Raw genomic sequence first — 15478 nt, forward strand, 5'->3', positions numbered from 1 at the left:
TTAGTTAAGTAAGTATGTGAAGGATCTCCTGCAACTGTCCAGACAGAAGCCACAAGATTTAGTTAACTTTGCTCTTTTTTTGTCTCTGGTAAATGAGGATTTGCCAGGAACGTATGTGCATAGTACATTTTGGGTTTTTCCTTTACCTTCCCTCCAGGATTTTCAGATGGCACAGACAATATTAGTCTAGACTAGTCTGAACTGACTTCCAGAAAACCAGCAGTTGAGGCAGTACAAAGAAAATGGACTGTCAGATACCAGATTTCTCTTTCTGACTTTGTCACTCACATCTCAAGAACTGATTGTCTGGCAAGGCTATAAACTAAGTTACTGTGTTTATTTTAGCAACGTTCTGAGTTGCTGTGCTGTTGAAGATTGGTAGTAAGGGTCGGCTTTTTCAGTGGAGCTTTGTAAAGCCACTGGAAAGATGAATTTTTCTCCAATATGATGGAGCTGGAGCCTTTTTGCCCCCATCAAACTTAGGTGTCATAGGAATTCAGACTGAAAGTAGCATCTGAATAAACCACGGTGACTGTAAGATGGACAATTTTTTTCAAGCTAGACATAAAAACCCCACCCGTTTTTCATCTGTAATATTACCTTGTCTGATCCATTTACTTCTTTGTACGTGATTAGCTTCTGATAAGCATTATGACAGTCTTCTAATGAAACTATCTATCTGTTTGAGGTAAAAATACACCAAGATACATCACCAGTCCTGTCAATAGAATCTGTAGCACTTCCTTGCATTTTGGTGGTCTCTGCAAGTAGAAGTTTGTGGGAAGCTGAATTCATCTTCAACCTTGAAATTCTAATGCTGTGCTGTTAGCACTGGCTGGCTGTGTCATGTGCACAACCCTGCTGTTTGAAAACTTTCAGGGATCAGGGACAGGTCTTTACAGATGCCCTACATGCACGCTGTCTTTTAATAACACTAAGTTTGTGCTGTGATATTGCCTGAAGTCTGTGTAGTACTGGAACTTGGTTTCTCAAATTCCACGTGTCTGGAATGTGATTTGTATCAGGAAACATGATACTCACAAGGCAGTATGTATGGATTAAGATCTGGACAAAGTTGGAGAAGACAGGAGAGGCATCCAACCTCTCAAAAGGCATAGAAAAGCCATTTATCTTGCAAAGATCATGAGGTAGGGTTGTTCCTCTCCAGTTTTCACCACGCATAGTATTCTTTCTCCTGTAACTGATGGGTCAGCTATATACAGGACATGTTAGTGTGTTGGGTAAGGTGGTGCTAAATTCTACTGCAGCATCTGCCATACAAGTTTATTGCACCCAAGTTCATGTGCACAGTTGACTCTTTTTCTCTGTAACAGAACAACAGAGCTTCACTTTCCAATTTCTCTAAATTAATGGGTGTGCTGGGTGAGATTATATAGTTTGTAGTTGATTTTGCAATAGCAGCAATAGGTTCTGCTTTCATCACTTTGTGTCATAGGCTTCTAAGAAGCCTTCATGCTACTGATGGATGGATTCTGGTTAAAGCTTGTACTTGATCATGTTTTCATTTGAATATTCAAGAGGTGCAAGAGTTTGAAATGCTACTACTGTAGCCTTAGTTCAAGGCAGACTTCACAAGCCTGTCAGTGCTTTAGCAGATGACTAAGTTATTTACATGCTTACATTTAAGATATATCTTTAAAACAGAGTTATAAATAGAACAATAAAGTGCATGAAAAATCTCAAAATGTCACTACAGACCTAAAAGTTGCAATATAATTGAAAACCAAAGACCTTTCTTAACAGTTTACAGAACTCCAGCCCTCAAGTGAAGCTAGTTTAGGGAACCAATTCTGTTAAGTCATACCAATATTACAGTGTTAATACTTCTAAATTGCTAGTCATCAATTTAAACAATTACAGAGAGATTTTTAAGAGCACACATTAGAATTATGGTTCCAAATATTAATGGATTTCAGTAATTCATTCAGCTACCCTATGTACTGCATGTACACTCAGATAACTTCTTTCCAATTTAAAAAATATACATGTTCAAAATGAAGACAGTTTCACTAACAATGTGGAAAGACAGATGCACTAACTGCCTGGGACATCTTCATCCCCATTAGAGAATGCAGAAAGAAAAGAGAAAGCATTCTATTTTTATTCAGAGGTCCACTGTCAGTCATCATGAAATCTACCTTTTTTTGAAGGGTCTGGAACCTACAAGGGTTCACAGTTTGTGCAGTTACTTGTAACTAGCAGAATTACATTCCTGTAATCTGGCATGACAGATTAAAATGTAAATGCACACACTGTCAGAGTAAATGTATAAAGCTAATGAGGATTGGAAGAATAACTAAACTGTTAGTGTCATAATGATGTCTTAAGTCTTTACAGTTTACTGCTTAGTTCTTTCTATCTTCAAGGATGCCTCAGGTAATAGGGACGTCTCAGTGCAAGAGCTTCAGGGCAAGTAATGGATTCTGCCTGCCACAAGAGGATATGAATCTTGATTTATACCAGTGCATAGGATTGCCTTAAACAATAGAGAGAAAACAGAAGTTTTCAATTCCAGGCATTTCAGAAAAATGAAAGACAACATCTAAACTCCTTATTACTAGTGGAAAAGACTACAAGAACAAAGCATACCTGAAAATAAACATACCAACCAGCAGTGGTACATAATAATCTTACAGAAGAGCATTTTTGGGATACTCACACTATTCCTTTTGACACTTAGAACTTTCTAGTAATTGCTTGCATCCTTCCAACCAATTGCTATTAGGGTGGCTGCAAAAGGGTTCTTTCCTGAGATACCCACTCAAATCCCCATGAAATACTGTCCTGAACAAACCACAGTTTGATTAAACAGCAGCAGGAGGAGATTTAAAAAAAAAAAGAGTCCTAAAATCCAAAATAGCAGATGGTAAATCTCAAATTGCATGCTTTAAGTAACAAGTATGTGCCTTGAAAGGAAAAGAAGCTTGCACCTAAAATTATACTGTGCTGTCTGCTTTTAGAGCAAAAGGACATTTTTGGACTTTTTTTTTTTTAAATCAGAGATACTTTTTTCTTTGCACTTCATCTAATGACAGTTTTGTTCTTAAGCTGCTATTAAAGGGCACTTTATATTTGGCAATCTGGGTATCAGAGATGAGGACATGGCATTACTCCTTCATTTTGCCTGAATGTTTTAACCTTTAAACTCTCTTTAGCTTTTAATAGTCCTTACAAAGTAAAGGGGGAGGGGGGAGAATACATATACTTTAATCAGGTTTGGTTCAGACCACATAGAATAACACATTAGAAAAAAAGGCAATTACTTAAAAATAGTTGTATTTATATTCCACAATTTGCTCAAATACTGTTTGTTTGTTGGGTTTTTTGTTTTGTTTTTTTTTTATAAACTTTCTACAGGATGTTTTAAAACAAGTTCTTCACATTGCTTGTCAAACTATGTACTTATGGAATTTGAGGGAAATAGTTCTGGTTGTTTTTACAGTTTAACACATATACAGTACCAAAATGATGGTGGTTAGTCACATGCAGTCCATATGAGATTCTAACATAACATTTAGTGAATTTTCTGATGTTGACCATCCCTTTGATGCTGAAGGTAATGCATCTGTGGAAAGCAGAGACTGTAGATTTGGGTTACTGCTCTCTGCATCTTCCAGTTTTTCAGTGTTGTCCTCCCAATTAATGTGGAATCTTGTGACTCTGGGATTAGATGCCAAAATATTCCTTTGAAGCTGGGAAAGAAAAAAATATACAGACTGTAATATGTGCATCTCAAACTGGAGTTCATACGCATATAGATTTTTTCCTCTTACTCCCCATAGTCTTGCTTGTATAAAACAATTTGTTTAAAAAGGGAATTTATATAAATGTGAATATATAGCTACTACCTGCGGATCAGAAATGCATTTACAGTACACTCTACTTATTCATTTACTCTAATATCCTACTCAGCCAAAGAATTGCTTTCTCAAGAGGATATTTTAACTGCTCCATGTGTTCAAGGCTGTGCAAGACCTTCACAAGTAAAGTGCAAGTGTTTATTATTTTATCCAGCTTTTAGTAAAAGAAATAACTTTTACCCCCAAAGATTCTGCAAACTATTGTACTCATAAAACTTTGCATCAGTTTTACGGTATTTGCAATAACTATCGATTCCATCAACTCCCCATCTTCATTTAAGAGTACAGCCTATCCTTAAGTTACCAAACATTAGGCTGATTTCACTAAGTAGATTTATCTACTAAAGTTTTAAAGTAAAAGTAAAAACTTTACTTAGATTTGGAAGATGCTAACATTGTGGCATGATTAGTTATATATTTTTTATTCTCATGCTGGACTTCATTTTCTTTTGAAAACACGTTGCATTTGTTTATGTATGCAGCAAAAAAATACTCATTTTCTCTTTATCTTGAGAGGGATAAAAAATCGTAGTTACCTAGAGGATAGCAAGTTATCATCACTGGACACTCGTTATGAAAGTTAAGACCAATCACAGGAAAAGTTTGCTTTGTTGATCTTATTCTCCTAGAATGTATGCTCTCATTAAGTATTTCCCAATCCCTTATGCAAACTAACAAGACCACTTCTTTTTTAGAACCTAGTAGGGTTTATTACCACCAATTAATCAATTTGATAACCTTCTACTTGTGTGTTTCCATTCTGTCCCAAAGGCAACTTCTTATACAAACATATGATAGCTTTTGCTGCTCTTTTTCCTAGGAGCAAATCTAGCTTTTTATATAAGCCGAGAATGAAGACAAATCCTTTAAGCACTTGAATTTAAAAATGCCTAGAACTACTTGTCTTCATTAAGAATTACATCAAATGTAATTTTGAGAACATATTGAGTATCTGATCCCTGAAAATTAAGTTAAGCATAGAAAAACATACTATTTTATTTCATCTTTTCATTCTAGTCCTGGGTTAATTGTTACCATGAAGGATATCTTTTTTAAAACTTAATCTGCACACTTCCTTTGTCAAGTTGCCCCTTCATTGAATAATCATCCAACCAGGTTACCCATCTTCTCTCATTTTACACCTAACTTGTTCTTCAGTTTGTTTGTTTCAGTTTTGCAGAAACTGCAGCTCTGACACTAGAACAGCTGGGTAACAACTCTGGTAAATTAATATCTGCTACTTAGTTCCTGGTTGATGGGCCTAGAAAAGCATTATTCTATTTTTTTGAAGAACAGAGCCACTTTGTCAATGGTGGTGCAAGTGGAAATAAATCCAATAGTTTATTTCACACAGTTGGTGTGAAAGTGCAGCCAAGTTTTCAAGATGGTGGAAACTGTTGATGGTTTCTCAGTATTACCCAAATTTATGACAACTACATAGTACTTGTAGTTTGTTCCCTCAAGTATTTTCCATTATTTAATGCCTCATTCCATGCACTTTATGAAATCACTTGATGTTTGCTTTTGTTTCTTAAAAACCTCTAAGCATACCTGTGATATATGACTAGAACAAAACATGCCTTACCTTAGAAAAGTCTGGCTTTACTGGTGGATTCTCTCTCAGTTCTGTTTCAGTATATTCATTGTTTACATAGTAGCCGACTCTAATAAATTCTTGACCTCGGTAAGTGCATGTAATTAGCACAACTGTTACGCCTACTGCATCTGCATCTGGAATAAGCCCTGGGTTAGGTGCATCAGCCTAAACGTGAAAGGGAAAGATAAATTAAAATAAAATTGATACTACATGACTTTCTAGCAGGGGAATCTTAAATAGTATGTTTTAGCAGCTGAATAGTGACTATATTTTAAATTGTTCAAGTTAACCAGAAAATATACCTGCTTTCACAACATCAAACCTAGATTTAGATCACTATCCTGTAAAGAGAGAATTACTTAGAATATAGTAATATTGTTGTCTGACATTTCTTATGGGCAATTAGGCAAGTTAGATCCCAAACTGCTTTTAAATTAAAAAAAAAAAAATCAGCTGAACCATTGTTTGAGCAGGTCTACTAACATCACCCCAGTTCTACAGTGCTATTGTTCTTCAGCCTATCTTGGTAATTCATTAGAGCAAGATGGTTTTCTTCTAAACTCTCAAGACTGATTTGGCCTATATGTGTGTTTTTAACAAGACTAAATCTTTAAAACTACAGAAATGGGCTATGGTGAGGTTTGAGCTGTCCCAGAGACGTCAAGGAAAGGAATAAATGACTTTCTCTTGCCTCTTTCCTAATAGCTATGTTTTTATTTAATTTATGCAGTTAAATGCCTCATCTCTCCAAGACACCTGACATTTTCAGCCAATACGCAAACCTAATTAACAGGCAACTCAAGTGATCTTCCTCAAAGTCCTTACTCACCACATCTCTGCAGTTTTTTATCAATAAAATTTGCCTCGTAAAATGTGGCTCACATCAGTTCCTTAAAATGCTTCCTAACTCCACATTATTGATAAAATGTGCTGCCTCATTCTGCTGTGGGGTTTAAAGTAACAGCAATCAAGGCATAGTGAAGCAGCTTCATATTTACAATTTTATGAGAAGATCTGAAGTCAATAACAAACACCCACGTTAAAAGAACAAGTTGGTATTAATAACTTGTGTTCAAATGGTTTGCATGTTAACAAACCTTGCCTAAGGACAAAGGACGAATAGAATTAATTCCTGATGTCCCTCTCACCCCTACTTTTCTGCAGTATTTATATGCTCCAGCACAGTGAAATTTGGGAGCTACAGCTCATGCAGGATTGGCTTCTACTCTTTGCGACTTCAATTCTAAGCCTTCAAAGCAGTGTTGCTCTTTGAAAGAAGCTGTAGATACTTTGCAGAAGGATTAGATGAGTCAGATCTCTCAGGTACAAACAAATACACCAGAGAGAGGAGAAGAAACCAGGGAATCATGTAGAACATAACTTCCTCCAGCCTTGAAGTAAATAGAAAATGACCAAATGGCTTTACAACTGCATATGGATATGGAAAAAGATGTATGGAAGGAACAGGACAAGTGCAGAAGCTTGAGGAAATCAAAAGAACTGCCAATACAGATTAAAATCACTATTTTAATACAGTAATCTTGTCTTAACAGGGCCCAGAACCATTTGATTACTTTAAATTCCACAGTAATGGACAGCAAAAGGGCACTGTTCAGTTTATCTCCCTGTGAAACTCACACCCTAATGTAGGATTTTAGTTTTCCAGGTTCCTATTGTCATTTCCTGTCTTGTAATACCCCATGACACACTTCTGAACCCAAGGACATACTCTGTTCTAATCCTACTTAACTCTCCAGCATTGTTTTTCTGCGTGGAAAAGACACTGAAGACTGTTTAAAATAGTTCTCTCAAATTTTGAACTTCTCACCTTTGGTGCCAGACCTCTTAATTGCTCACAAACCAAATGATCATACACAGGTGGAAGAAAAAAAGAGCTTGGTATGATCAAGTGATAAACGTGCAGCTGCAGATATTTTGGTATATGTATTTTTATATATATATTTGATATTTGGGCAAAGAGAGGCAGATTATTTTTTGCATAAAAATCAGTCTTAATATTCCATTCTTATGCTATAAATTACTTAGGAGTTTTATGAAGTCAGTGTATATGTTCTCCTGACTTATCTTGCTTTTCCACGAGACATTTATTCGCATAGTTATTACTGTGGAGTAGGTAGCAAAGGTCATATCCCCACTTAAAGACAGTCAATTATTTATGTGCTTGTATTCTCAAAAAAAGAAGTTTCTGTTATTTTATTACAAATCCCCACATGCATAGAGAAAAGGAACCAGGTTTCACTACATATATCTTGGCATTTAGAAATAAATAGGCCAGGCTGTGGGCCTTTACTATTGAAACATTTTTAAATAGTTAAAAAAAAAAATTTGGGGGGGGGGCTGCTTATGTCGATCTGAAAAGCACAATAATTTTCCATCTTTCTATATGTAAGGCTGAATTCCCAACCTGATACACAGCTTCCTTTCAGTTAAGGTGGTTTTATCATCTTTGGCATTCTGTCTGTGTGGTACTCCATTTTAGCTGCTATTTCAGCCATTTTCCTATCTCAAAAAATCTACAGCACATTATCTGAAAATTTTATACACCTCCACAAAGGTCCTTTCCTTATGCTGTCCCTGGTGAACACAATCTCTTTTCTTTATATTACATGCCTCCTGCAGTTCTGTGCCTTGCCCCATTCTCGCCTTCCCTTGCTTGTTCTCTCCATATTCCAGGCTGCTTCAGTTTGGTGAATAAAATGGCTTCAGTCATCAGCAAAGGCTTCTTGCAGCACTTTGAGTTTTGGTGGTCTCCTGTGTACACTCTAGCTCGGTCCTACCCTCACCTGCAATCCACAGCTTTTGAAGCATAATATACTCAGACCAACAGTACTTCCGTAAGAAATAAAAGGGATACTTTAATACATCACAGAAGGAATCTCTTACATAACCTGCTACAATCTAAGCAAGGTGTCTACATAGCTCCTCCTAATTTAGCTGTAATGTCATTTATAACCAGGATACAATTACTGACTTCATTCTACATAAACTGCAAGTAAATTTAGTTTTTGAGACCTTCCTAATCATACAGCCAAACTGTGCCTTTTTAGGCACCTGCTTCCTGCTCCTTCCCATCACCATCAACAATGAATCTTTGTAACTGAGAAAATCTTTTAAATTAGAAACGTAAATACCAGCTGACTCCTCTGCATAAACTGCCACAAGGTAGCCCCTGTGAGGGTAATAGAGGATCACCTATTTCTGACCAATTAATGCCATAAGCTATAATAACTTGATAATGGAAGAACTGTTAATAAATGATGCACTTGTTACACATCTGCTTATTTGTAGTGCGGAAGAAATTAGGCCTCGCTCCAAAACCAAAGCAGAATGTTTCAAGACTGATTTGCACATATGCGGTTGATAAATGCAACCTCCAGCCTAATCCTATTCCTTTAGCCTGTCCTTTACAGGAACAAAACCAAACAAACACCAAAAAAACCCCAAACCACAAAAACCAAACAAAACTTCCCTGGAACTCACAGATGCCTCACAAAGGTTGTTAGCATTTTAAAACAGTTAAGTAATAGTGAGAAATGTATTCATTAGCACTTTTGGGATTTTTATTGCTCATCCTCCAGCACGCATCTGTCATTAAATAGTTAAGTGAATTCATACTATTTGGGAAAGTAGCAGGGTCCTTATACAATAGGCATACTCAGTTGCTATCTGATTTTTCATCTGATGGATTCTGCTCTCAGTTTATAAGAAAAATTCTAGTATTTCATAGGGAAAAGAGTGTTAGTTGTAATCAAAATTATACGTTTGATTAAAAAACTAAAAAACCATACCACCAAAAAAAAAAAAAAAAGGAAAACCAAACAATTACCACCACAAAAGAAACTAGCCCAAACAAACAAAAAAACCTTCTGTAAGAATCCAGGCAAGTTCACTTCAGGATTTTTCCTTTCCTGACTTAAAATGGAAACCAGAGCAGGCTAGTAAGCCATCTCAGTGCTGCTGTTTCCCTGTTTTCTTTCCCTTCGTGCACTTTTGGTTTTAACAGCAGTATTTTATAGGACTGTCATATTCTCTAGACTTTGTTGGACAGTCTTGATCTACACATATTTTTCCTAAATGCATACTACCTACCACTGGATTTCTGTCTTTATTTTAGAAATCACCATATTTTGTTATGATTTAGCATGCTTAACCAAACATCATGGTTGAACATATGTCCTGCCAAATAGAAGTGAAGTTCTTCATTTTTCTGGCTCACTTTACACTGATCTTCTGAAGTTGCTGGCTACATTAACCTGGTGTTACTTACTGTCTGAAACTGCCACCAATTGCATTGAGCCTGATGGTGCTGGTGTAAACCAGGTAAATGGCACTCTTGATTACTCAGTGATCTAGAATGTATTTACAAACCAGGTTAGCTAAAATAATTAGTAGCTGTTGGGAACTGTGCTTATGTCACTATCTCTAAATATTGATACCACTAATGAAAAATGCCAAGAAATGTCAGGGGCAAGAAATACCAGCTCATGAACAGACTTTACAGGCAGGTGTATCATACCTGAGGAGCTGACAAATATTTTTCCTGGCTTACCATTATTTTTCAACTGCCTCTTAGATTGAAATAGTCCTCTCTAAACAAATTAGCGCACCCCTTGTAGAAATCATTAAATCAAACTTACCTGAAATACAAACATGTGTCTGCCTGCAGGAACAGGTCCGACTAAAACAGAGTCTAGCACCTGATCATACTCTTCACTTTCAGCTGAACCCACATAAATTATTTTCCATTCCAAATCTACAGCAAAACAAAATAATAATAAAAAAGCATTATTTATCATTTTAGTTAAGGGTCTTCAACTGCCTATCTACAGTTTTGAGGCCTAAAATTGCTTCTTTGTAAACAGGCCTAAAGTAAGAAGGACCTGTTTTCATTGGGGAGATATACTGATGCCTGACCCTATCCTCACAAACCTTATCCCACACTGTCCCTCTAGTTAGTTGGTACCACAGGAATCCCTCGATTTTCACAGTGAGGTTAATTTTCAAATGTTATGCAGAGAACAGGGCCCATTTACTAGTGGGAAGCTTGTTCAGCACCTTCTCAAAGTCTGTCAGAACGGCTGCAGCAGAGGGATGGTGCCTGTATTCACCTATAATGCACTGCATGCCTTGAATACTGACTCACTTCTCAAAAACAAATTCCCGCCTTCCACATATACACCTCTCACCTTAAATTACACAGATTATGGAAGGTAGTTAATTGAGTAAGAAAACCCACTCTATAAGCACCAGGCATTCTAACTCTATGTCCCTGTTCCCTCACGTGTCACTTGTATAACCCACAAAGTATATAAAATTGTGGTAACATGACTAGATCATATTCTTGAAGATATCGGTGCTTGCATTTTATCTACATCCTGAAGTGGAATTATAGGCAGAACAAAAAATACAATTTTGCTTCTTAAAATAATGCACCCAAAACCCAAACATTTCTTACAATTCTGTTTTTCCTAATTCACTCTTTCCCCCACAGGTGTTTGAAAGTTGAAATTGCAAATTAGCCCATATTAGCTCTTCCTAGGCCAGCTTTTCACCCTCCCTTTTTGATTCAAAAACACATGTGTATTTACACATTTTAAGATGAGACAGATTTTTGGGTTTTTAAACAGGAGGAAAAAGAGATCAACGTTACAGAAAACCATGACTAACACTTTTTTCTTAATGACACTGTTGCTTCAGACTGTACCTTGAAAATTTACATGGTATACTTCTTTTTTCCCCCCTTGTGAATAATGCCCTGATGGCCTATGCAAAAGCACAAACCTGTACCCTATTACATTTACTTGATTACTACACTGCAAAATCTAAAGGTCCGCCTCACAGTTTCTTGATGCAGGAATGGCACTTAAGCATAGAAAAACCTTGGCACTTTAACAAAACTTTGCTGCTTTAGGATTGCAACTCTTTCTCCTCATTAGTGAATTTTTCTTGCTTATCATATTTATCATCAATGCAGGTTTTATGGGTTTAACTAACAAACAGGGCTTGGGAAGTGATTTTACTACTCTGTACAGCACAGCACAATTAGCCAGGTACTGTATCAGGTTTTATTTACCTTTTAAGCATGTTGTATTAGCTGTTGACAGTACTGCAGGGTACTCATCCAGGGCAATTAAGGAGCTTTCTTGTCTGCATCTGAGGACAAGTTACTACTTACAAGAATTGAGGACTTTAGGCTAAACTGCTTAAGATTATCACACCACCCTGCACCATTATTCTAGGAGAACAGCATAAAGCTCATTCTAAACCAGTAGTATTTAGTACTAAAACTGAACTTTTAAAAAGTTTTAAATTATAAATTTAATAGCGAACCTAATGTTGTTTAAGTATCTTCATAAAGAACAACAACTTTAAGAAAGAAAGGTCCAGAGTTTGTGAATTTAATTTTAAGATCAGTGTTGCACAGTACTGGCTGAAGAGAAAACAGCACAGTAAACAGATATACTAGCAACACAGGAAAGCTAAGGCAATGGTTTTTCATCAAGCATACAAAGGCTGTGTTTAATCTTATTTTTAAATGTGCAAGATAGCATTGTTCATCTCACATTTATCCTGCAGTCTAACTTGCATTTAGATGGGGGAAGGGAGCTGAGAATTCTGCATTGGACCATCTATAATTCTTCTCATCTCGACTGTCCGGGATTAACTTTAACATAAATCCAGAGTGTGAGGAGCATGTCCCGTTCAGCTGTGCACAACTGGAAGGGAAAGCATTAACACCTTGCGCCGAGCCCCTGTGTCGGACACTGCCACCTGCCATAGCAGTTGCCACCGAGGGGTCCAGGGCTGTACCTCAGACGAGGCCAGGCTGACTGGAAAGATCCAGCCAGCGACCTGGAGATGGGCATGGAGCGCAGCTCCAGCTAATGGGCTGGTTAGTTACAGAAGGGCACGGGACCGGCGGCGGAGGCCTAGAGGAAATCCTTGGCTCAGGAGAGACTTCCTCCAAAGTTCCCGCCACCGCGGCCGTCCCTCCCTCCCTCCCCGCCAGCGCTGTCACAGCCCCATGCCGGCACGCAGGAGTACGCGCTGCTGCAGAGGCAGGCGGGGTGAGCGAGCTGAACCGCAGCGACAGCGAGCCTGCCAGCGAGAGCGCCCAGGCTTAGCACCCAGCTCCCCTTCTCCTCGGCCCTGCCCTCGCTCCTCCGCCCGCGGGGCTCCCTGGCGAGCAGGCGGCGCTGGGCTCCGCTGAGTGCCAGGCAGAGCAGCTGTCCTCTCCTGCTCACAGGCAGCCCCAGCCGAGCGGCCTCCTCCTCCTCCCGGGGCAGCAGCGGCCGCCGTGGCTCGCCCCGCACTCCCTCCCTCGCCCCGAGCCGTTCGAAACTCCCGCCCGCGGGGCGACGCGCGGCCTCTCGGGGCGCGTCCCGCGGCCGGCCGGGGGGCGGCGCTGCGGAGCGCGGCCGGGGCGAGGGCGGCCCGCGGCCCGCCCGGCCGGGGCGAGAAGGCGGGAGCGCGGCGGGAGCGCGGCGGCGCCCCCGGCTCGGGACGGGGGTCCCCTCGGGGCGGCGGAGCCGGGGCCGCCCGCCCCGGGCTGGCGGCTGCCAGTAACTTTCGAGTGACTTCCAAAAATAGTGGCAGGCGGGCGGCCCCCTCCTCCCCCACCCCGGGGGGGCTCCCGCAGCCAGCGCTCCGCTCCCAGCCGTGCCCCCGACCGCGCGCATCCACCGCGGCTGCACGCCGCCGGCACCCGGGGACAGCCCGCCCGCCCCAGCCTCCCAACGCGATTTATTTAATTTTTCTTTTTTTTTTTTTTTTTTTTTTAGTATTAAAATGGGAACACGAGGCCAGCGAGACGCATCCCCACGGAGCGTTTTCCGCGCTCCGAGTACGGCCGGGGCTGCACGCGCAGCATCCCGTGTGCCCGCGGGGATGCGCGGCCGCCGAGCCCGGCTCAACCCTCCTCTCTCCCGCTCGCTCCCCCCACGCACACACAAAGCTGGCAACATGGCTACCTCCACTCTAACAAGTTCCTCGCAACTTGCGGCAGCTCGCCGCCTCGCCGATGGCGGGGAGAGGCGGCGGGCCCGGCTCGGCGCCCAGGGCGGGCGGACACCGCCAACTTTCCCCGTCGCCGGGCTCGGCGGGAGCGGCACATCCCCTCGCCCGGCCGGCACATCCCCTCGGCGATGCGGCCAAGGAGGAGAGACTGGCAAATTGTAGGCGCAGGCCTGTGCAAAGTTTAAGCCTTAAAAGCCCCGAGCTCAGAGCCCCGGGTTGCAAAATCCGTATCGGGGAGAAAAAATTTACTCACCTTCAGACAGGTCCTCTATGCACTCGAATGTGATTTCGAACTGGAAAGGATTGTAGAAAGGAGAAGGATTATCCAACACCACTACATTGTTCACCTGAACCTTTGCCATATTTTGGAAAAAAACACAAACAATAGGCAGAGCGTGTTAACGCCGCGCACTAAAGTCCTCCGTGCCGGGCTCCCGCACCGCACAAGCCCCCGCGCCGCTGCCCGAGCGAGGCTGCAGGGCGGCGACTTCCACAAACTTTTTTTTTTTTTTTTTTTTTTCTTTCCTCCCCCTTTTATTTACACCGGGAACGCTCCACACTGTTCGCCGCTTTCCCTATTTCACTCAACTACAGCCCATTCTGCCCCTGCTCGCCGCCAGCGCCCGCCCGGATTGGCCGCTCTCCGGGCGAGGGCCCTCCCTCCGCGGGCACGGCGGGCACCGAGCGCGGGCCAGAGCGGCTCCCGCGCGCGCCCGCCCCGCACCGCCCCCGCCGCAGCGCCCCCGCGCGGCGCGCGCCGGCAACGGCCCGCCGGCAACCGCCACAGCGGCGCGCGGGCGGGGCGGGGCCGGGCCGAGCCGGGGCGGGGCGGGAGCTGATCCCGGCGCTGTCTGGGCGGGAGGGGGCGGGAGAGCGGCGACAGATCTTTAGCCTTTTTTTTTTCTTTTCTTTTTCTAATTTCCAGGAAAAGGACGTAGGGCCTATCAACAGCAATTTTTTTTCCGTTTGCATTAAGAAAATTGAGGTCCAGGCAAGGGGAAAGGTCTTACCACGTAACTAGTCAGGTCTCCACAGCTAGTCAGGTCGTCACAACCGAGACGAACCTTTCAATCCTAAGATGTGAATTTATTTCAATTGCTGGCATGTTGCTGATGGAATTGTATTTACCATGCCTACCGCATTTGTTGTTATTAAAGGAATTATAAGGTTCGAGTTCATATACAGAAGATGTTTCCTTTTGCCAGTGTGTTATCTTATATTTAAAGTTGTGAACCGTAAAGGTTTATATGAACTGAAGAAGAAATTAATTTTTTTCAAAATGTTCATCCTCTGCAAGTTGTGAACAATGTAAGACCGTACCCACCTTGAAAAGTACCCTAAGCTGAAAATGGAGGCTGGAAGAAGAGTAGAGCAAAATATCATAACTAAATTAAAAACACAGGTAGAACATGAACAAAATATAATCTTTTATCAATTTACTTCAGGCAAGAAGTTAAGCACTGTATCTGAACAAGACAAAAAGCTGCTTTAACAAGAGCTCATTTTAAGGTTTTATTTAACCTTACTTATAAAAAAAAAAGATTCACAAGTGTTTAAAAGAATCCTAAGTGTGTTTTTATATGCTGAAAGTGTGCAATGTGAAGTACTGTATAAACAGCAACTGCAATGGTAGCTGCTTGAGAAGAGTGAAAAGCTACTCTCAGTCCCACACTCATGATGAAATAGTTCTCAACATCTCCCAGAAAAAGCAATTTTACTGTCAAAATTCACACAACTAATCTAATCAAACAGGAAGGTGCATGAAGCTTTCAACATCCCTTAATAAGAATGAAAGTAGTGATCCGCTTAGAGACTAAACCTTTTTGCCTGCGGGGCTCCCCCATGTGCCGTGTACCCTTGTGGGTTGGGGTGGTTTCGGCTCTTTGTTTTTGTTATGTTTATGGTTTGTTTGGGGTTTTTTTCCTATTTCTGTGTTGGTTATGTTGGGGCTTGGTGTTGATGG

General features: G+C 41.1%; 2 protein-coding genes across 7 annotated transcripts in view; one reads left to right on the forward strand and one right to left on the reverse strand.

The window, feature by feature from the left end:
* The window catches only part of MCM9 (minichromosome maintenance 9 homologous recombination repair factor), a 52403-nt gene that overhangs the window by 17624 nt on the left and 19301 nt on the right, over nucleotides 1-15478 (forward strand). The window contains exon 7 of one of the 6 annotated variants that reach the window (XM_050316068.1): nucleotides 6209-6977. The exons of the other annotated variants lie outside the window; for them this stretch is intronic. Within the exon in view, the coding sequence (XP_050172025.1) occupies nucleotides 6209-6264 (56 nt within the window). The 3' untranslated portion in view covers nucleotides 6265-6977. Of the gene's footprint in view, nucleotides 1-6208; nucleotides 6978-15478 lie in introns of those variants that run through there. 6 annotated transcript variants of the gene reach the window in all.
* On the reverse strand, nucleotides 1707-14164 carry ASF1A (anti-silencing function 1A histone chaperone). Its single transcript, XM_050316081.1, has 4 exons — nucleotides 13769-14164; nucleotides 10137-10252; nucleotides 5467-5643; nucleotides 1707-3713 (listed from the first exon to the last, which is right to left on the reverse strand). Exons 1-4 carry the CDS (start codon nucleotides 13875-13877, stop codon nucleotides 3501-3503), a joined length of 615 nt encoding a protein of 204 aa, XP_050172038.1. The 5' UTR covers nucleotides 13878-14164; the 3' UTR covers nucleotides 1707-3500.

This window comes from Myiozetetes cayanensis, unplaced genomic scaffold (genome assembly GCF_022539395.1).
Source record: "Myiozetetes cayanensis isolate MyiCay16 unplaced genomic scaffold, myiCay2020 scf2-11, whole genome shotgun sequence".
Taxonomy (NCBI): Eukaryota; Metazoa; Chordata; class Aves; order Passeriformes; family Tyrannidae; genus Myiozetetes; species Myiozetetes cayanensis.